The 21,800-nt window shown below is 46.6% G+C and overlaps 2 protein-coding genes across 3 annotated transcripts in view; one reads left to right on the top strand and one right to left on the bottom strand.

Moving 5' to 3' along the window:
- Positions 1 to 21,800, top strand: part of GNA14 (G protein subunit alpha 14) — a 198,029-nt gene that overhangs the window by 165,381 nt on the left and 10,848 nt on the right. The window contains exon 3 of the mRNA XM_022573467.3: positions 21,077 to 21,231. Coding sequence (XP_022429175.1) covers positions 21,077 to 21,231 — 155 coding nt within the window. The remainder of the gene's footprint in view (positions 1 to 21,076; positions 21,232 to 21,800) is intronic.
- The window catches only part of VPS13A (vacuolar protein sorting 13 homolog A), a 273,758-nt gene continuing 262,054 nt past the window's right edge, over positions 10,097 to 21,800 (bottom strand). The window contains exon 75 of one of the 2 annotated variants that reach the window (XM_089913319.1): positions 10,097 to 16,120. The gene's annotated coding sequence lies outside the window, so the exon portion shown is untranslated. The remainder of the gene's footprint in view (positions 16,121 to 21,800) is intronic. The other variant, XM_089913320.1, reaches the window with a different exon arrangement.

Genomic DNA, 21,800 nt, shown 5'->3' with positions numbered 1-21,800 from the left:
GTAGGCCATCCTGTAGTAAGACCTCTCTCTTCCTTACTTTCTGTTTTCTAAAATTGTGGTGAAATATACATAGCATGAAATTGACCACTATAACCATCTCTAAGTGCGCAGTTCCGGGGCATTAAGTACATTGTTGGGCATGTTCCTTATCGTGTGCGAGGGGTGGAGGGTGATAGTGTGGGGCAGCGGGGGCTGCTGAATGTCGGTGACAGAAAGAGTCCCATGAGGAGGTGGCCTGGCGATTTTGGGTGAGGGGGTGAAAAACGTGATCCACCCAGCTTGTTCTACAGATAAGTGGCTTTCTGGAACATGGGGAAGTAGGGCAGAGACCCCATTTAGAAGCAAATGGACACTTCCTGCTGCTTTCTCCCCTCGAGGAGGTAGCCTTGCTAATGCCAACTTTGCTTCAAAAGCCAGGGAAAAGCCCCCAAATCGATAAGCAGTCCCAGATACAGAAGCGCCCAGATTTCTTTAGTGTCTTTACTACAGTGAAATATTGGGTTGGCCAAAAAGTTCGTTCGTTTTTTTCTTGTAAGATGTTATGGAAAAACCCAAACGAACTTTTTGGCCAACCCAATAGACAGTAAATTGAAACGGTACTTTAGCACAAGTTCTTCTCAAATATGGGCATACTTAGACTACAAGAGTATTTGTGGTGTATCTGAAAATCACACCTCGCTAGCTGTCCCCTGTTTTCATTTGATAATTATATTCTGATGCAACTTTGATACCTGGGCTAATTAAATCCCGAACTCAGGTGAACCGTATGTAGTCATGGTGGGGGCTCTTTCGACCAGCCCGTGACCCATCGGAAACACTGCAGGCTCGTGCACACGTGGTCAGCCCATCCCTAGCCCCCCGACTCTACTCTGTCACAAGTGCCACCAAGACAAAGCACCCACGGCTCCCAAATACCCCTCAGGCCACATGGAGCTCCTGGGAGACCCCTCTGCCCCCTTCAAAGCTGTCTACTTGGATCTGGTGTCACCTACAGGAAGTGGGTGGTGGTTGCTAGAGGACAATATGGGCCAGCCTGGTGCCCCCCGCCCAGAGGCAGTCACTCCAACCCCACAGTCCTTTCTAGAGAGAGGCCAGGACATACACTCTGAAGATTGCAGGGTTGGGGTGCTAGAAGGGACTCCACAGAGCCAAGGATAAGAGACTGCTCGGGAAATCTGGGATGCCCTGCTCTCCCATTGCTGCTCCCGGGCAGAAATGCCTGTGGGTTCTCACTGCAAAAGGAAAAAAACAACCACATACGCAGCCAGGATTAAAACCATTTCGAAAGCACATCATTAAAGTAAGCTGTGACCCAAATATTTGTTGTGGTGTGTTTTAAGAGTTTTTCAAGCCATTGAAAAGAATGGAAAAAGTGAAACACTGCCGCCGCCCCCCCCCCCCAAGAAAAAGAAATAAGGAGAAAAGGGAAAGAACACCCCAGAGCAAGGAATGTTTTGGATGACTCTCTGGGAGTTGTGTGGCAATTTTTTTTTAATTTTCAGAAATAGAAGCTCAGTGTGGAGGGAGGACTATCGCAGAACTAGATGCAAAGCATCATTGGAGCATGACTTTGAGAGTTTACAGGGTGGCCGGGTGGGTGGAGTGTCTGTAGTCCGATGGACATGCATTTGAAATGAGAGGCACACCAATGGAAAACATGAGCGCCTGAAGCTTGATGTTAAATTCAGCGCAGAGTAGGACAACCTCATGCGGCTTCTTGGATGCCCAGGAGACCGGCTGTCCTCTTGGGCACTTTTTCACACATTGGTAGGACCTTGCCTGTCAGCCGCACAGAGCAGGCAATTGGAGCATCGAGGAAGTCACACGGACAGCTCAGAAGATGGGCAATTGGACTCAGTCCCGTTACCAGTCGTTTGCTTATGGCTAATGGAAACAACTTAACCTCTCATCAATTTTTATACACTTCAAAGGACATACCAATAACATTTGAATTTATAGAGCACTGCCCTCCAAGTGGTTAATATTCTACTAGCCTTCAGAGTAGCAACAAGGGCTTCCCTGGTGGCGCAGTGGTTGAGAGTCCGCCTGCCGATGCAGGGGACACGGGTTCGTGTCCCGGTCTGGGAGGATCCCACATGCCGCGGAGCGGCTGGGCCCGTGAGCCATGGCCGCTGAGCCTGCGCGTCCGGAGCCTGTGCTCCGCAGCGGGGAGAGGTCACAACAGTGAGAGGCCCGCGTACCGCAAAAAAAAAAAAAAAAAAAAAAAGTAGCAACAAGGATGTGCCTTCCACTAAACTCTAACTCTCAAACTCTCTCTCACTCACTCCTGTTCACTAAACTTTCCTATCAAAGAGTGAGAATGTCTGGATCTTTATCCAGATGCTATTAACTGTGAGATAGACTCCAAGATAAAAATTCAGACCATGTGATTCGCTGAAACTTTATGATGCAGTGTATAAAGCGCGCACCCAGGAGAGTCTCTCTACTGTCAGCGGATGCAATCAGAGAAGCTGTCACTAGGGGGTGCCGTGAGTCACAGTGGAGTGAACGATACGGCCAGACTCTCCCTACTCACTGCTGTTTATGGGCCTTGGTGAGCATGTAGACTCATCAGTGAAGCTTATTTTTTCTATAAACGTCACGTTGATATTGACATTTACATAAACCACCACCAGCAATCTATCCGATTTCATTTTATTTATTTTACTTTTATTGTATAAATGATATTCTTAGAGGAAGGTTATGTGGCCTGGCACCAGTGGTGGCCTTCAGAATGTGCCTTTCGAACTCCGGTTTTCCGTACTCTGTGTTACGCAGAACCCGCTGTATCCCTCAGTTGCGTGGTGAATACCTGAAAGTCTTCTGTGTGGAAACAGTTGCGTTATGCTGGAGGCTTGGTGTCAGATGCTCTCTTAGACTTGTTTGCAACTCACTGTGGGAGAAGCTTCCTTATTTCCAAGCTCTTCTTTTCCCTCTGAAGGCCTTTTTCCTCCTTTCTTTTGAGGAGGGCTTGGCTATTGAAGTCCGTATGCCAAGAAACTTCATTTCAGGTTGCAGAAGAGCAGTTGGCAGGCAGGGGGGGCCGGAAATCATTCTTCTGGCTCTCCCAGTGCCTACGGTAATCTCTGTCTAGTCTGCAGGGTTTCACAGGCAACTGCTACACCCACTCCTTCCTCCCTTTAAAATGTAAATGTTGTAAATTAGTTGAGCTGGTGGTTAACTGCATAGATTTTGGGGTCAAGCACGCTGGGCTTCCATGGCTGTTCTACCAACACTATCTCTTCTCTCTAAGCTTCAGTTTCCTTACATATTAAATTGGGATATTCAAAGTGTCTAATTTCATAGGTTTGTTGTAATGATCAAATGAGATAATGCTTATACAAGGTGGTCACATAATAATGGTTCGGTTTATACTAGCTATTGTTATTTTGTTAGTTCATTTGTATTTATGCCCTATTTCCTTATGTAACATATTGAAAACTACTTATAAGAATATATACCTTAAAAAAACCCTCAGTGCCAGAAAAAGTTTGAATTAAGAAAGAAGAGTGAGGCTGAGGGAAAAATAGAACACAGGTGTTATAGGATATGAGTACTCGTCAACTTCTACTGAGTTACATAGACTGAGCTACAGATTTGTTTCAGAGCGTCCCACTAGCTAAAGTGAAAAGAGAATCAGGTTCACGTATATGATTCCTATGGACCACAAGGCAAACCCTACCATTCCCTCAAGGAAGCGTAATTGTTCTTCGTTCTTTTTTTTATTATTATCGAAGTATAGTTGATTTACAATGTTGTGTTAGTTTCTGATGTAGAGCACAGCGATTCAGGTACAAATATATGTAGCATATATATGTTTTATATATGACATAGAACATATTGTATATATATATATGTTGTATATAACATATATATATATTTTTTCAGGTCCTTTTCCCTTATCGGTTATCAAAAGATATTTGAATATAGTTCCCTGTGCTATACAGTAGGACCTTGTTGTTTATCTGTGTTCTTGTTTCTTAATTCTAAAAATATATATTTCTTATGGGGGGGCAGCATAGAGCAAATGCTAACTGATGTAAGAGCCCGTAACCCCAACAAGAGCCCTATAGGAGATATCATAGGAACTCCTTTATTATAAGCCAAGGGAAAGGTAAACAGCAGTTACGCTCACCAGAACTGTGAATAAGACCACGTGGTAGGCAGAATTCTAAGATGGACCCCCTGTTATACTCGCCCTGCATAATCCCCTCCCCTTGAGCATAGGCAAGACCATGATCAACATCACTTCCATGATTAGATTATGTCATAGGACAGAGGTGAAGGGATTTCCTAGATGTAATGTCCCCCAATCAGTTGACTTTAACTTAATCAAAGGGAAGATTGTCCTGGGTGGCCTGACCAAATCAGCCCATTAGAAGAAGTCCTAGGGACTTCCCTGGTGGTCCAGTGATAAAGAATCTGCCTTCCAATGCAGTGTACACAGGTTCGATCCCTGGTCAGGGAACGAAGATCCCACATTTCCACAGGGCAACGAAGGCCACGTGCCGCAACTATTGAGCTCACACACCTCAACTAGAGAGCCCATGTGCTGCAAAACTACAGAGCCTACGCACCCTGGAGCATGCGCACCACAACTAGAGAAGAGAAAACCCGCTCGTCACAGCTAGAGAGAAGCCTGCGTACCTCAACGAAGATCCCGCGTGCCGCAGCTAAGACCCGATGCAGCCAAAAAATAAATAAATAAAAATAAAACAAACAAATAAATAAAAAGAAGAAGTCCTAGAGGCAGGGAGATTCTCCTGCTGGCCTTGAAGAAGTAGCTTCCATGTCGTGAGAGGGCCGCATGGCTGGGACCTGAGGGCAGCCTCTAGAAGCTGAGAGTGACTTTCAGGGGACAGCCATCAAGAAAACTAGGACCTCAGTCCTGGAATCACGAGGAACTGAATTCTTCCAACAACTTAAATGAACTCGGGCGAGCACCCTGAACTCCAGATGACAGCCCAGCCCAGCAAACACCTTGATTTCAGCCTTGTAGGACCCTAAGCAGAAAACTCAGTTACAATATGCCTGGTTCCTGGCCCCCAGAAACTGTGAGATAGTAACAGGAGATGGTTTTAAGTTGCTAAGTTTGTGGCTGTTTGTCATGCAGCAGTAGAAAAGTAATACAGATACTACGGCTGAAGTCCACAGCCTTTGGATAGATTTAGAAATAAAGCCTAGAACATCAAGGGTACTTCCTAAACTGAATTTAATATAACATTAATAGAGGGAGGTGTTAGTAGATGTGCCATGAGAAACGGAAGTCTTCTATTGCAGACTCTAACTGTTCACATCAGAGAGAGAGCCTTTGTTCTGCTGACGGGACAGGGTCAGGTTCTTGGGTTGTGAGCACCAGGACCAAGCTGGCCTACACACGCCCAAGAGTTTATGAAAAGGCTATCCTGGAGGTCATGGAATCAAGGAGAAGCCTGAAGAAACAGTCTCAGGATGGACAGGAACCCAGAAACTCCTGGGGTCTCACTACCCAGAAAATCCTTGATGACCTCATTGCCACCAAAAGAAAAGAATTTCATCTGTTCCTTTCCCCTGTCTCCACTGCTATCATCTAACTTCTGCTCAAGGTTGACAGTCTCTGCCAAGTGTGAACAGCCTGACACTGAGCCACCAGAGAGCAGGATCCCTGAATCAGCAGACCTGCCGGGATCCACAGAATAGTTCCCCCAAAACCATTGTAGCCAGAAGGAGGGAGGCTGGATGGTGGGCCACCCAAAAGCTAAGGGGGTCCACAAAAGTAGGATTGAGCTTGTAAAGGTGGAGTAGAATCTGCACTCTCCTCCCCTTCATCTGAGTGTTGGAAAGGGGAAATCACTCTTAAAAGGTGAAGAATTTGGAGCTCCTAAACTTCAAAGCTGCAGGAGAGTGGGCCGAGGAGGTGGAGATGCAAGTGGGGGGTGGAGCCGCTGAGATGGCAGGAAGCCGCTTGGGGCGACCCTGCCTTTTGAAAGCCAAGGTTGTGAACAGTTGGGTGCTCCGTGGAAGGGATGGAGAGGCTGAGCTTTGTGCCTGAGCAACTGAGAAGAAATATTGAACCATGAAGATGCAGCCCCTGGGAACTGACAGAAATTGTGGGAGAGCTTCTGACTTTCACAGGCCATGGAACTGGCTGGGGTCTGAGCCAGTAAGACCCTATGAGAAGATGGGGCCCCAGCTGCCACTTCAGCGACATGAGTTTGGCAAGTCGTGTATTCTAAATCTCTTTGGAAATTCGTAATGAAACGAGCCTGTTAAAGGTTCTGTGCTCTGTTTGGGGCATCTTTACTCAATGTTGCTCTACTCGTTGTGGTTCTATTTGTTGCTGCAGACTTTTCACTGCTGATGGTCAGTAGGTTGTCACTAAATGCTGCATTTGTTGATGGAGTCCTGCTGTAGTTTCAGGGATTTTTTTCCTAACATGCATATGTGCATTCTCATTCTCATGTTTAATATTCTGGTGAAACATTCCAGTGACGAGACGTTTAAGAATTGGGCGTGCACAGTTACACAATTTCATGAACTGTCATATCCTGTTAATACACATTGCTCTTTGATTTAATATATTCTATCAGTATTGACTAAATACAATGATTTTCATGCAACATTCGTTTATTCATTCCAACAATATTGATGTGCCAGCCACTGCTCCAAGCACTTGGGGTACACCAATGAGAAAAAGAGACCAAGATCCCTGCCCCATCAGGGTGCATGTGATGCACACACACACACACACACACACACAACTTCTGAGAAGTCCTGAAGTTAAAAAAAAAGTGGGTAACTGTTTCAGACCTTGTCCTAAACTTATTTGGACAAGGAGCTTCTTTGTGTGTGCCTACAACATTTTGTAGAGTCATGCTCTGTATAATATAGCCCTCTGGGAAATACTGACAGAGGCATAGCTGCACTATGTATACTTCAGAAAAAAAATCCATCAATATCATTTGTTTCAACATTTGATAAGAGTCAGACAGCAGAGAGATAACTGATAAATATTCTCTACCAGGGTCTGGAGTGCAGATATTCTTTGTCGCTGCTTAAAACCACATCCATATGCTTCCCGTGTCCAAAGAGCAGGTGACTTCAGCAAATAGTACTGAGGCCTCATCTGAGACTGTTACTTGACTAGATGTCGATCCCTCACCTGCTGACAGGGCAGGGATATTTCCAAGGGATTCTGGATCCAACAGTGCTGCGGTTAGATGTGCAGTGGTCTTCGTCTCTTACTGGGCTGGGACACTCTTAAGTTAGGATCTGTCGATTTATATCCACTCCCCGAGGGCTCCAGCATGACACCTAGCACATAGTTAAGTGTGTAGTCCACTCAGTTGACCTTAAGAGAACATATCCAGGTTTTTACACGAATATCTACCACCTTCACGTGCTCGGCTGATTTATGGGTTGGTAGTTTTTGACGGGAAGTATGGATCTTGGTTAAGTGTCTGTATAACTGTGAGATGCTTGAGGAGAAGGCGCTTTGCATTGACCCCAATGGGTTTCCTTATTCACCCGGTTACTGCAAGGAATCTCATGTCATTGCTTGGAAGGGTAGCTGAGTGGCTTTGGGCCATGTTGGCACAATCCATCTGAGATGGAATAACCTGAGGTCCAGAGCTCCCAGGATTACTGATGAATATGTGATAAGGGAGGGAAATTGGTTTGGGGTGACATCATCTTTTGGAGGTGCCTGCCTGTGATGCTGTCTTACTGGTTATTTTGGGGATGAGTAAGACACAGGAGAGGTGGGCTGACACATAGGCCGTGTTGATGATTTTTAGGGCCAACCCAGAATAGCCTTAACCTTGGGTCCCAGGAGCAGAAACGGCCCCTCATCCTTTGTGGTTCTGTGCCGTGTGTTCCTAGTTCTTTAACGGTGCCAATCCCTTATGTCCTCAACTAAGTGTAATTCACTCATCCTCTTGGAAATTATGATGACTGCTTCTGGGTTAGAAAGAGCGATTAGGGTGGATATGTTTTCCTTTACCCTTTGAAAGAAGGGCATCCACAAGACTCAGTGTTTATGAAACCTAATGATGAAGGAATACATCCTTTAGCACCGTTAAACGCTAATGTTGAAAAGATCTCCCCCACTCACTTCTCTGTGGTCATTTTACCAATGAGGAAACTGAGGCCTCAGGGTCAGATGAATTGATCCTAATAAAGCTCCTAATAGGTGGATGAACTGGAGTTATATCCTGAGTCCCTTCCTGCCCGAACGAAGCTTCTCTAACATCTATTTTCAACACGGGGTGCATCCCAGCCTCTTGTGCTAGGCACTTCGGCACTGTGCTGGGGGCCCACTAAACAATGAAGTCACCCGCAAAAAGCATAAAAATACAAGAAACCTGACACCTAATGGACCATGGAAAGGGCACTCGATTACTCTACAAGAGCCGAACAAGGAGACAGAGCCTGAGTTCCCCTTCAGTTGGGATCGTGGGCACTGAGCGATTCAAAATTCTCACTGCTGTATGCACGTCTGTAAATGGCTGTGATTTTTTATTTGGGGGTTACAAATTTTAGCAAGTAGGTGAAGTTGCAAATACAGAATCCATGAGTAAGGAGGACCACTGGTATGTGTTCCTGATTTCGTGGTGGCCCGTGAGCCCCAGGCGCTTAGGAAGGCACGAGGGAGTGGGTGAGGGCCAGGCCCCAATCACTTCCACCTATCGGGAGTTTACTGGGCTCTGGGCACTGTGCTGACACTTTATATTTTGCTGGGCTGACTGCAAGCCCCATGGCAGAAATGATTAGAGACCACAAGGGCCCCTCACCTTGCATTGGTGTGTCCCATCTTGTAAACCAAGGCTCAAGACCAGTGAGCGTGAAGGCTTGTGGGTGGAGACAGGGAAGTCTGACCGGCTGGGAACCAGGATTCTGAAGTGCCAGCATCCTGCTGTCCCTGGGACAGGTGCCCTGAGGAGGCAGAGGGGCACGGAGTACCAGTGTCTTCCTGCCCAGCTCCAGCTTCTAGTCGGCCCCGGACCACTTCATCACACTGATTTTCCGTGTTCTCTTTCCGTGTTCTCATGTTCACGTCTGGGTGTGTGTTTGGGGGTGTGGGTGGAGTCTGAGTCACTCCGAGGCACACAGAAGGGATTTCTAGAATTACGCCTGGCTCTAAGATGGCCTTTAAAGAGAGAGATGTCTAGAGAGAGCTCTGGCTCCATGTCAGGGGAAGCATTTCATTTCTTAATGTTTGTTCTTCAGCTCAGCCTTGGAGGTGCCTGCCTGGCTGGTATTACTGAATTAACTCTTGAATCTAGCATTTACTTCCCTTTGCCTTCGAATAGAAAAGCCGTTTCACAGGAGTAGGAGGGAGGAATTTTGTTTCTGGAGTTGCCTTAAAGAGGCCTCCTCCTACTCAGGGCTTCTCTTGAATGTCAGCAGTGGCCCAGGAAGAACACTGGGGACCTTGCACCAACTCCAGGGCCAGCCTCTGCTTGTCGTGCGTGGATTTCAGCGTTTCTGGAAACAGCTGGTCTGGGTCCCAGGCTGGTTGACACAGCATAGACTTTACAGAAACAAAGAATGTAATATGACACCTTGCGAAACAGGGACATAATACAATGGTCTGCTTAAGGAAGTAATGAAGGAAAAAAAGAAACTGGGAACATTCTCTAAATTTTGTGAAAAGGAGTCTGAATCAGAAACAATTCCAGCTTTTTCCACTGGGTGGGGTTTTCGTTTAATGTTACAATATGCTTGCAGTCTCAGGGCAGGTTCACGATCCAAGTTAGTTCTGGGCTTTGCCCTTGGAAAATTTTGAAGAGTTGGGGAAATGTACTTAGGTGGAATTCTCTTGCTTTTTACACTAATAAAATATGTTTTTTTTTTAGAGGATTCTTCTTCCATGTCCTATATGCCTATTACATCATTCCCATAAAGACTGGAAACTTGAGTATAAAAACAAAGTCTTCTTCACAGTTGTAGTCTCATACTGACCACTGGGGCTGGCAAAGGGTGGGTGCTTCAGAGTTACGTTGCCACTGATTCGATGAAGGAGGGAGTGGAGATTGCAGCAGAATCCTCCTTGGATGCACTTACTTAGAAATTATCTGTCTATACCAGAGTCAGCAAACATTTTCTGTAAAGGGTCAGCGAATAAGTATTTATGGTCAGCTCTGTGGACCACACAGTCTCTGTTGTAACAACCTGACGCTGCCTTTGTAGCTGTGACATCAGCCCAACAGTGACAGGGCGTGACTGTGTCCTAATAGAACTTCATTTACAAGAACAGGCGGGGAGCTGGACCTGGCCCACCTGTTGTTGACCTTGGTCTATACAAAAGCACACATGGGCACCTTGCAAACCTTGGAGGTCTCTGAGACAAAGAGAAGAGACTGGGAGTCTGTGAGCGGCAGAGACAATGCTATGTGTTGACCACATCTCGTGTCCTTCCGCCAGGAGGATCACATTTCCCAGCCTCCTTTACAGTCAGATGGCCCCTTGTGACGAGTTCTAGCCCGTGAACCATGTGTCCACCATGTTCAGACCTGGCCCATAAAACATCCTGCCTACTGCTCCACGTTCTCTTCCTCCACCTGCCTACTGGGTGCAGACGATCCAGTGCAGGACTTGAGGGCCCTGGGAGCTGGCAGAGCCACTTGATGGAGGGAGCTTGGGGCCCTGGATAATTGCATGGAGCAGAGTGCTCCCCAACCCCACCATCGGTACATATTGGACTGGGAAGGAGTGTAAAGTAAACCTGTGTGGGGTGTCAGTGGAGGTACTGACAGTTGGGGCCATTAGCCTGTTCTCTCTAGTATTACCACATTCGGGCTCAGATACAGATAAAGGAAAGACACCGAAAACTAACTGCTCAGAGCCGTTCTCTCCAGGCCACACAGCCTTCTGTCTGGAGGACCTGTAGTGTTTGATGGGAGAGAAGGGCGATCAGGAGGTTTGGGTGCTCGCGTTCTCTTGGAAAGTATGTGTATAGGAAGTGGTCCTACAGTTTGGGTCTGAGAATCTGGGGCCTTGAAGAGAGAGCCACTGGGAGGTAGGATGGGGGCATGGCAGACATGAGGAGACCAGAGATGAGTGGCTTTTTAAAAAATCAAACATGATCCACACTAGGCCTTGTACCCCGGCTGTGGCCAGTGCCTTCAGTGCATTGGTTTGTCTCTGCTGGTTCACGTGGGTTTCTTGGAGCTAGCCCGGGACTTCTCCATTCTCACGTTGCTTCTCTTCTCTCTCTTTATGGGTGCATAAAGTAAACTTTGATAGCCGCTAAAATAAATCAACACCAAAACTTCAGTGGCTTAGCAAAATCAGTGTTTATTTCTAGGCCACATCTATCTCAATCCAATGGGAGTTGGTGAGTGATGGACTCTGCTCCGCACATTTCCTCAGGGATCCAGGTCTCCTGCACCTGGAGGCTCCCCTCCTCTTGGCCCTCATCATCCTGCCCTTTCAGCTGAGAAATGAAAAAAGGTAGAGTGGAGGAGGATTGCATGGGAAGTTTTTAAAGCCAGCCCTGGTAGTGGTGTGCATCATGTCAGCCCAGATTTCATCACTCAGAACTCAGTTACATGACTGCAAGGGAGACTGGGAAATGTAGCCCAACCTGTGACCCCGGTAGGGAAATAAAACAGGATCGGTGGACCCAGAGCAATCTTTGTCTTAATGGGAAAACGCTTTGAGCTCCCAACAACCAACTTTACATTAAATTGGAACCAGCCTATTCTTGAACTGAGACCTTGCCTGTGCTTTTTATATCTGTAAGCCTTTATTATGCCTTATTTTCTGGAAGGGCCACAGACAGAGTCCAATACCAAAGAGAGAATAAGATTTCTTATAGCTGATCGTGGTGCTACAGGAAGCCAACGGGGGAGCAAAGCATTTATTACTTTCCCTTCAAGGGGGGCGGTGGAGGGTTGGGGGGTATCTTTTGGTCTAGAAGCCCCCCACCCATCCCCAGCCCTGCTCCTCTGGTCTCTCTTCTTTTCCTGCCCCTCTGCCTTTCTCTGTAAGTCCTGGCCTTCCCAACATCAGGGCCCTGGCCACCATCATTCCCAGCTTTATGTGGGAAGGACCTGAGTGTGTCCTGGCATAGACGCTCCAGTCCTCCCAGCAGATTCTGCAGAGAGGCACAGGCACAAAAGAGACAGATCCTTCTCTTGCTAATTTGAACAGTCTCTCATAACCCAATTTTGATGTGCTAAAAAAACCTAGAAAAACTCTCAACTACAGGAGGGAGGGGGAGGAAGAAGGTGATAGGGACAGAAAATCCCAACTTGCTGTGGAACATGACCATGTTATTATATGTGACCTCTGGGCACATGCAGTTCAAAGGGCCTAAAACAAATGATTTTCTGAGAGGCAGCTTCCATTGGACCAATATACTCATTTCTTTCTGGAGGGTGCAGAGTGGGGGGTGGGCTCTACCTTGAATATATTCAGGACCCTGTCACCTGAGGGAGTTCAGGTGCTTTCCAAAGCATCTCAGGGGAAGGAATGTTGTGTGAAAGGTGATATAGCAAAGAACTGGTCTGGTCCCTGCACTTTCACGGTGCTGCCTTTAACAAGCACACTCAGGAATCCACATTCATGAGTACACGAAGGGCGGACACAGCCCTTCTCTTTATAAACATCAGGCCACCTCTGGTGGGAAATCTTAGCCCATCCTCTCACTCACCCCCAATTGAAATGTCTCCCTTTCTTTGATCTCTTAGCGTTTGTGTGCGGATCTGTCATTTTGGAACCCTCAAGGGCAGGGCCACAGTCCTCTTTATATTCCCAGAAGCAGGCCTGGATCTAGCGTGGAGCAGGCATGTGATACTGTGCACTGAATGATGGTGGAGTCTGGCTGCGAGTGCCTCGCTGAGTTTGGGTCCATTTCGGTCACCCCAACTGAGGCCTAAACTGTTACCATCACCTAGACCTACGGTTATAGGGTATTTTGCCCCTAAAGAGAATTGAATGGACCAGCATGGAAGATTCCTGATTTGATCAGGAAGTCAGTCACTCAAAGCGATGTGGAATAATGGATTCGTTTTAGGGACTGCATTGTATGTAGCTGTTGGAGCCGTGAAGAAGACGTTGGAACTGCCTCTGCATATCTGGTGTTTGGGCAGCAGGGCTGGTAGTCGGGGAGAAAAGCTGGATGTGAAGGAGCTAGAGCAAAGGCAAACTGGAACCTACAGAGACAGACGGGAACCCATGAAGGCGAATGGACCCCATGGGGACTAAGTGGAACCTGCATCTGCCTCTCACATCTCCGTGTTGACAGTGCAGGTGACTTGCAGCAGAAACTGGCATCCTTTGTTGTGGACCTGCATGTATGTCTGCCCCAGGATGTGGAGAAGTTGAAGGAGAAGGTCCAAGTGGGAGCTAGGGGTGCTGAGGCCCAGCTGCTGCACGCCCCCCCCATCAGTGAGGTTGACCAGAAGACCAGTCACAATGTGTGTGTGTGTGTGTGTGTGTGTGTGTGTGCGTGTGTGCGCGCACGCACGCACACGCGTGCATTTGTACTAAAGCAGAGCTCTGACCTTCAGAGCACGACGGCCGCTGTTTCTCCCCTGACTCCCAGATCCCTTTCAAATTTCTCTTGTAGCAGATCCTAACCCAGAGTCATACAGGGAAGGGAGTGTGCTTCGCCAAGTTGACACAGTGTAAGGCCAAAGATTCTATCTCTCAGCTGCGTTATTAACACTCATTGTAGCTTTGGATGTTTGTGCCAAAGTAATTTATGGCAGGACTCTTTGGAAAGAGCCTTTTAAGTTAAACCCACTGAAATTTTGACTGACAGGAAAAAATAAAGTAACTTGGCTTTTCATGCCAACACTTTGTGGCCAGTGAATTCTGTTATTTATTTTTGTTGGAGAAAAGATAAGGAGAAAGAGGAGGACAAAGATTGGAGTAGAAATAAAGATTTCTTTTGAATCTTGAATTGGGTTAGAAAAGCTTCCTTCCCATTCTGAGTGTGGTGGAAGATTGCCTTTCTATGAGGAGAAATCTAGGTAGCTTCAGAACAGTGGTTAAATATTCAAATGCCTGCACAGTGGGTCGGCTGGGCTGGTGGCAATGGTGGCATCCCTGCTGGAGCCAAGAGTTGCTAAAGAAACGGGAATTAGAAAGTGATCAAAAGAAGCTGGAAAACCAGTTTTTGAAAATGTGAAATCTCAAATTAATGGTCATTTTTGTAACTATTCTTGGTGTGCTTGAAAAAAGTATATATTTTAGTTATTTGGAATATAGGGCTCTACATGTGTCCATAAAGTCCAATTTGCTGATTATGTTTGAATTGTGTATATCTTTACTGAATTTTTTGTTTATTCTATCAGTTACTGAGAGAGGTATGTTTCAGTTTCCTGTAAGAGGAAGATTTGTCCATTTCACCATTTAGATCTTAGAGATTTTTTCTTATATTTTAAGCCTATGTTATTAGCTGCATAGAACTTTAGAACTGTTATGTCTTTCTGAACCTTTTTGTCATTTGAAATATCTCTATCTCCAGTTATACTTTTAACCTTAAAGTCTACTTTTTCCCCCCAGCTTTACTGAGGTATAATTAACAAATAAACCTTAAGGTCTATTTTTATGATAATAGATTCCTCCTTCCTCTGGGTTACTGTTTGCATGGTATATCTTTTTGCATCTTTTTACTTGTCACCTCATTTTTGGAGTTGTCTTATCTTCTTATGCTTGGTTCTTTTTGTTAGTGTGCTGGACACGCATGAAAAACTAATTCGAGGGTAAGGAAGATGCAATCTTCCAAGCTTCAAAAAGAAACTTTCTTTTCTTCTGCCAGGTGTCTGGGGATACTCAATTTCTGATATTGTGGTGATTCCAAGCTGAGTTGCAGGTCACTAAGAGCTACCCCTTGGATCCCAACCCGGAGCCAGAGGGCTTCTAAGGGCCTTTTGCTCTTGCTAACTTTCCCTCGTCCTGTAATATTGAAAAAGGAGCTGTTCAACCTCGCACTGCTCCTTCTAGAACAAGAATAAGCCCCAGGGAGAAAGGTTTCCCAAATGCTGGTTCAACTCCTTGGATGCCATCCTACCTTACACTCTGGCCCAGCAATTACTTACTTGTTCATTAGTTTCCTGATTATTCTTGAGCATACTTTTGAAAATATTTTGTCCACCATCTCTAGCTGTCCTTAGTGGAAGACTTGATCTAAATGTCCTAGTCTTCCTTTACCAGAAGCAGAAGTTCCTTGTTTTTTATAGAAAACATTCCTTTCTCTAGCACAGTTTACCAGCATTTTCTTTATAATGCAATTTTTGAGATGCTTTCACAGCTTATCGTTATGGAGCACTGAAATTTTGTTTTATTTTGTTTTGTTTTTTTGCGGTACGCGGGCCTCTCTGTTGTGGCCTCTCCCATTGCGGAGCACAGGCTCCAGACGCACAGGCTCAGCGGCCATGGCTCACGGGCCCAGCCGCTCTGCGGCATGTGGGATCCTCCCGGACTGGGGCACGAACTCGTGTCCCCTGCATCGGCAGGCGGACTCTAAACCACTGTGCCACCAGGGAAGCCCGGAGCACTGAAATTTTACTTCCTAATTTTAGTTTGATAGAATATGTAGTGTAGTTCTGGATCTTGATGTAGATGTTAAAACAAGGAGGAGTGATTGTGTGAAAGTCAGAAATATTATGTTACGGGGAACTTTCATTTTTAATCTTATTTTAATCTCATTTGTTTTTACAGAGCTTTTGAGGTACTGCATATGATAGCAGACACTTGAAATAGTATTAAATTAGGCTTTTATTATCTAGAATATGTTAATGAATAAAGGTTTTAACGAAAATGATTAAGTATCTGACGAAAGAACAGGAACTCTGGCTTCTGACTAGGGAACAGTCTCCCCTAGTCAGTGAGAAGGCTCTGGGCCCTGCAGTGCTGGGCGGTTAAATGGTGTAGGGGCTCCCCCTGTGAGGACCTGGTGGAGAATGGGGCTGCCCACTGGGCCCTGGATTCCAGCCAGAGGGGCTGGCTGGGCTAGAAAGCGACTGTCACCCAAGCGGCCGGGGATCCAAGTGTGAAGCCAGCAGGGCGACACTTCAAAAGCAGCTCCTTCCACTGTCACCCTGGGAATTACTGAGTGAAACACACATGTAGGACATCTGGTTTCTGTGTTCTTCTTTCTTCAGAGCAGTGAAAATGGTGCTTTTGTCTGAGAAAGGAAGAGAGGAAAAGCCAGATGTGAGCTCAGTGTTTGAGAAACTGTTTGTGTTTCTGCATCTGCTCAATTTGCTCCAGTAATATTTACTGCTTTGTGATTTTTCTTTTCAAAGAAATATATGAGTTAGGCAGTTTCAGTTCAACACGCTCCTCTAGCCGAGGACCTTTCCATGAACCACAGACCCATTTTATTCATCTGCCTCCTGGATTTCTCCACTTAGATGTCAGCCCCCTCAGACTCAGCCTGTCCCCTGCCCAAATCATAACATTTCCCTCAATCTGATCCTCTTAGAACATTTCTTCTCTCCTTCCAGGAGATGAAAAAGCCCAACTACCTGACACAAAATTTTCCCCATTATATAAGGACTCCCTGCTCTCAGATGGTGTGCACTGTAGAAGTGGTTTGAACATAATGATAAAAATGCGCACACTCTGTGTATGAAACTATTTAGCCAAGTCAGAGGGAAATCTGCACAAAACCCCACTTTTTAAAAACACACGTTGTTAACGTGTAGAAGTCTTTCATCTCATATTTCAATACAATTTATTTAAAAACCAGGTCACCCTCTTCCTCATTCCTCTCTGCCCTTTGTAATATTTGCCCCTGGAACACACTCTGGGGGCTCGGCTGTGCCACTCTCTCCACCAGCCATCCTTGTGATGACTCGTGACTAAAGAACACATCCTTGTCAGGCCATTCTTGATCAGAGTAACACAAACGGCTCCTCTGACTGCAGAGCCTTTCCGGATAGATGGAGACGAAAGAGACAACCAAATGCAATACGTGAGCCTAGACTGGGCAGATAAAGGACCTTTATGGGACAACTGTCAAACTTTGGATAGGTCTGAGGAGTAGACTACAGTATTGTGTCAGTGTTAGTTTCCTGATTTTGACCTTTATATATGATTATATATGTTTGTTTTTTTAAAAAATTTTATTTATTTTTGGCTGCGTTGGGTCTTGGTTGCTGTGCACAGGCTTTCTCTAGTTGCGGCGAGCAGGGGCTACTCTCCCCTGTGGTGCGCGGGCTTCTCACTGCCGTGGCTTCTCTTGTTGCAGAGCACGGGCTCTAGGCACACGGGCTCAGTAGTTGTGGCATGCGGGCTCAGTAGTTGTGGTACACGGGCTTAGTTGCTCTGCAGCATGTGGGATCTTCCTGGACCAGGGCTCGAACCCGTGTCCCCTGCATTGGCAGGCGGATTCTTAACCAATGCGCCACCAGGGAAGTCCTATATGTCTGTTTTTAGGAAATAGCACTGAAGTCTTTAGAGATAAAGAGGCATTGTGTCTGCAGTTTCCCTTCAGATATTTCCAGAGAGAAATATATGCGTGAGTTATGTGTGCAGGTGTGGGTGTGTACGAACACATGTGGAGGGAGTGGGGAGAATGATAAAGCAAGGTAGGAAATTATGAACATTTGGGCAATCTGGAAAGGCAGAGGTGAACTCTTTGTACCATGTTCCCCACCTTTTCCCAAGTCTTAAATTATTTCAAAATAAGATGTTTAAAAAAAATGGATCCAGGGCTTCCCTAGTGGCGCAGTGGTTGAGAATCTGCCTGCCAATGCAGGGGACACGGGTTCGAGCCCTGGTCTGGGAAGATCCCACATGCCACGGAGCAACTGGGCCCATGAGTCACAACTACTGAGCCTGCGTGTCTGGAGCCTGCGCTCCACAACAAGAGAGGCCACGACAGTGAGAGGCCCGCGCACTGCAATGAAGAGTGGCCCCCGCTCGCCTCAACTAGAGAAAGCCCTTGCACAGAAACGAAGACGCAACACAGCCAAAAATAAATTAATTAATTAAAAAAAAAATTGAACCAGACAGGCGGGAGAGCTAACCAGGAGCAGCCAGAGACGGACAGGAGACCTCTAGACTTGGAATCCTTCCAGCCGCCTTAAGTCTAGTCTGTTCCAAACCAAAGTCCCAGTTGTTGGGTCTTTAAGGAGCCTCTGTTCTCCTCTTCTTTCAAGCAGGATTCCACCCAAATCCCCTCGCTGGTCTGAACAGACAGTATGTTTTTCTCACCTGGCTGAATTCCCCTGGTTACCCGAAATCCCAGGTCTATGTCTTTTCCCCAAATTCCACCTCTCCCCCAAGAAGCCTATGTAGAAGCCTGTATTCCTCTCTAATATCTCCCTGGGATCCACTTTTTCTATCTACTGGAAGAGCCAGACACTGGGTTTATCCATTGCAACATGTATCAGTCAGGATAGAGTGGGTTATGCTGCAGTAACAAACTTCCCCCAAAGTGTAGCTTACTTAATTAAAGTTGATTTCTCACTCATGCTCCATATGCAGTATGGTGTGTTAGCTCATTATCATCATCACTCAGGAAGCCTGGCTGATGGAGGCTCCATCTTATCCCATGGTAATCACCACAGTAGACAAAAGGCAATGTGGTGAATTACTCACTGGTTCTTTAAAGTTTCTTCCTAAAAGAGACAGATGTTGCTTCCACTTATGTGTCCTTCATCACAGAGTACAGTACTTCATTGCCTCTGTGAGGAGGAGAGGTAGAAATATTTGTAACATCGCTGATGATTCTCACAGGGCTACCTCTCAGCAGGTAAGCTGAATTTAACAGTTACGTGTAGAAAAGCAACACAAGAGGCCTGCCTTGTGTTGCTGACAAGCAACAACCTTGTGTTGCTGACAAGCAACAAGCAAAGATGCTGACCGTACCAGGGGCAGAGTGGTTAAGACCAATTGGCCAAGAGTCACTGGAGCCTTTCCTCCACTAGGGAGGCTTTTCCGTCTCCCAGCTCCTCTGTGTTCCCACCGTGCCCGGCACAGGCTTCCATCATCCTGCTCTAGTGTTCTTTCACTGTTATTTTCCCATGGTTATCCATCTGTTAGAGAGATACAGTTTTATGTGCACCACAGATGTTTATTGGGCACCTGCATCCATAGAGGCCACCTGTTATTTGCCAGGCACTGCATGAGGTTCTGGGATGTAAGGATAAGTAAGACATTGGCTCTGCCCTTGTGGCATTTCCTGACTTGTCACGAAGACGGGAAAACAGATAATTGAGAGCTACGCCCAGGTCAGCGCCCTCACCACGCCTGGTGTGGCCAAGCTCTGTCATCCTCATCCTCCAGTGGAGACCCTCTGACCATATTTGGGAGGTGGGAGAGTGGCGGGAGAAGGGGAGGAAGCGGGAGACAGCCCTCCTGCTACATTGAGACACTGTCCACGTTCTCCATTTATTGTTCTCTCTGGCTAACAATAGGGCACACGGCACAAAATGTGCCACTGGGCAGGATTAGAAGTCCTGTTGTAAGGGCTGTCACTGTGTCCTGTTTTGGCAAACAAGAAATATTTATTAGGCATCTATTGCAATAATAAGGCGAGATCTGCTTACATTTGGGTGATACTTTATAAATCAGGTTCCCATTGAAAATCACTGGCTCCTCTTACAAATGACCATGCTGAGGCAGGGAACCTATTGGGTTCCTTAAAAGTCCCGACTGAACTACTTAGAATTCAGGGTCCTGATTCCCCGCCCAGGCACTTGCCACTAACCCATACTGCCTAGACCTTGTTTGAGACTCTGCAAAGATCCTCTACCTGCCTGAGGATCCCACAGTCTAGGGGAAGAGTTTGTACTCCCTCTTGATGGATGTAGGGCAAAGTCGTGTTGATTGAATCACAGCCCTTGGTTTTTCCCTGAGTCAAGTGAATCTATAAGATCTCCCTTTCCTCCAACCTCCTGTTGGGTTTCATGATGAGAAATGCGAGATGAGAGTGACTTTTCAAGGGGTGCAGGAGATCAGAGCTGCCAAAGGTTGCTTTGCTGACTCACAGCTGCCAGTGCATGATGTAATTGCTGTGAGATACAGCAAGATGGGAGAGGGAAGACGAGGCCGGGCTCCTGTCTCCCTCAGCAGGATTCTCTTGTTTGCTGCAACTTGCAGCCAGGGATCGGATGCTGAGTCTCTGGGGCCAACACAAGGATGTGTTGCGGATACAGGCCAGTCTTATCATTTCTATTTGCTAAGGTTTGGAAAGATTTCTGGCCTCTGGCTTGCCTTCTGTTGATGAGATAATATACGTAGAGCCCTGAGCACTTATTAAGTGGGTAATAAATGATAACTGCTGTAACAGTAATAATTACAGCAATAATGATCTTAACAGTTACTGGAATAAAGCAGTAGTATTAGAGCAATAATAATTTAGTGATGGAGTAGTAAACATAATATTAGAGCAGTCAGTGGCATGGTGTGAGGGTTCCGCTGGGTGTGGTCCGCCCAGTGGGAAAGAGTTTTATTAGTGATGCTGATAATAAAAAGCAGACTGTATGAGAACTCTCTGTACTTTCCTGTTTTGCTCTTAACTTAAAACTGCTCTACAAAGTAAAGTCTATTAAAACATCTTTTAAAAAATAAAGGGAAGAGAAAGAAAACCGCCTGGTGATTGTTGGTGGTGGTATTTTTCAATGATCTGAAGATGACGCACTCCTTTATTTCCTGCACTGGGATGGACCCGCTTACCCCACCCTCGGTATGCCACTAACAATAATGTTACTTTTAAATTGTTCCATTGGCTACACACGTATTCAAAATGAGTTGCGTGTTAATGAGGAAGTAATGTTTGTTAGTACGATGATAATCAGTGATGATCAATCGTTCCCGTGTTTCTCTGTTCACACCTGGATGTTGAATGCTGGTGAAACTGGCCCCCGGGTACTGCTGGGACCGAAGGCCACAGGTCTTGGGCCTTCTCTGGCGCTCTCCACTGAGTTAAGGAGCCACATCATCTCTACCCAATGAGGCCGCAACTGAGTGGCTTGGCTGTGAGCAGCTCTTCTGGAGAGCACCCCCCACACCCTAGCATCTAGGGACATCTTCCCGAATCCACGGACCAGGGCAGGTCTTGTCCCCAAGTCATCAATATGTTGGCTTCCTTTCCTTTGCCTAATGAAAGGTTCTCCGTTCCTTTGAGCAGGAAAATGCCCAGCTGATCAGAGAAGTGGACGTGGACAAGGTCTCCGCTCTCTCCAGGGACCAGGTGGAGGCCATCACGCAGCTCTGGCAGGACCCGGGAATCCAGGAATGTTATGACAGGAGGAGGGAATACCAGCTGTCAGACTCTGCCAGATAGTGAGTACCGAGCCCCAGGCTGTGGCCACCCAGGGTGCTTTCAGGCAAGCATGGCCACGCTTCAAGGGGGGAGAAATGAGCTACTCGCCAAAATGAGGCACCCGGGGGCCACACTACCTCCCTTCTGCTCGTCTGTAACCCACTCTTACTTTCAGTTGCCTCTCTTCCCACCTCCTGAAATCTTCAGTCCCCCTGTGGAGCCCCAGATAGCTCTCCCTGCCCATATCTACCTTTCCTCGTCAAGTTCTAAGCCTCTGTCCTTTTCAGTGAGAGGGTAAGTCAAATGTGGGCTTCCCTTGGTGGGGCTGATCTCATTTGGGGTGCTGAAACGATCTGATTTAAACCAGGACTACGTCTGCTGCTGGCTTCTACTTCCCCCTCTCCACATCCCTCTGCCTTCTGGGTTCCTGATCAGTAGACAGCAGGTCCAATTGCCCTAAAATCTAAAATCAGAGTTTAGAAGCGCAGTGCAATACACCCGTCAGTGGCTGATCTGGTGCTGCCCTCTAGTGGGCGAGATAGGCTCTGCGGGCCCAGCCATGGAGAAAGCTCAGTCCGGGAGCCCTTTG

The sequence above is a fragment of the Delphinapterus leucas genome, chromosome 6 (genome assembly GCF_059928025.1).
Source record: "Delphinapterus leucas isolate spDelLeu-1000000601 "Yukka" chromosome 6, BTC_Dleu_Yukka2, whole genome shotgun sequence".
In the NCBI taxonomy this organism is placed as follows: Eukaryota; Metazoa; Chordata; class Mammalia; order Artiodactyla; family Monodontidae; genus Delphinapterus; species Delphinapterus leucas.
This window is presented reverse-complemented; position numbering and strand designations above follow the sequence as displayed.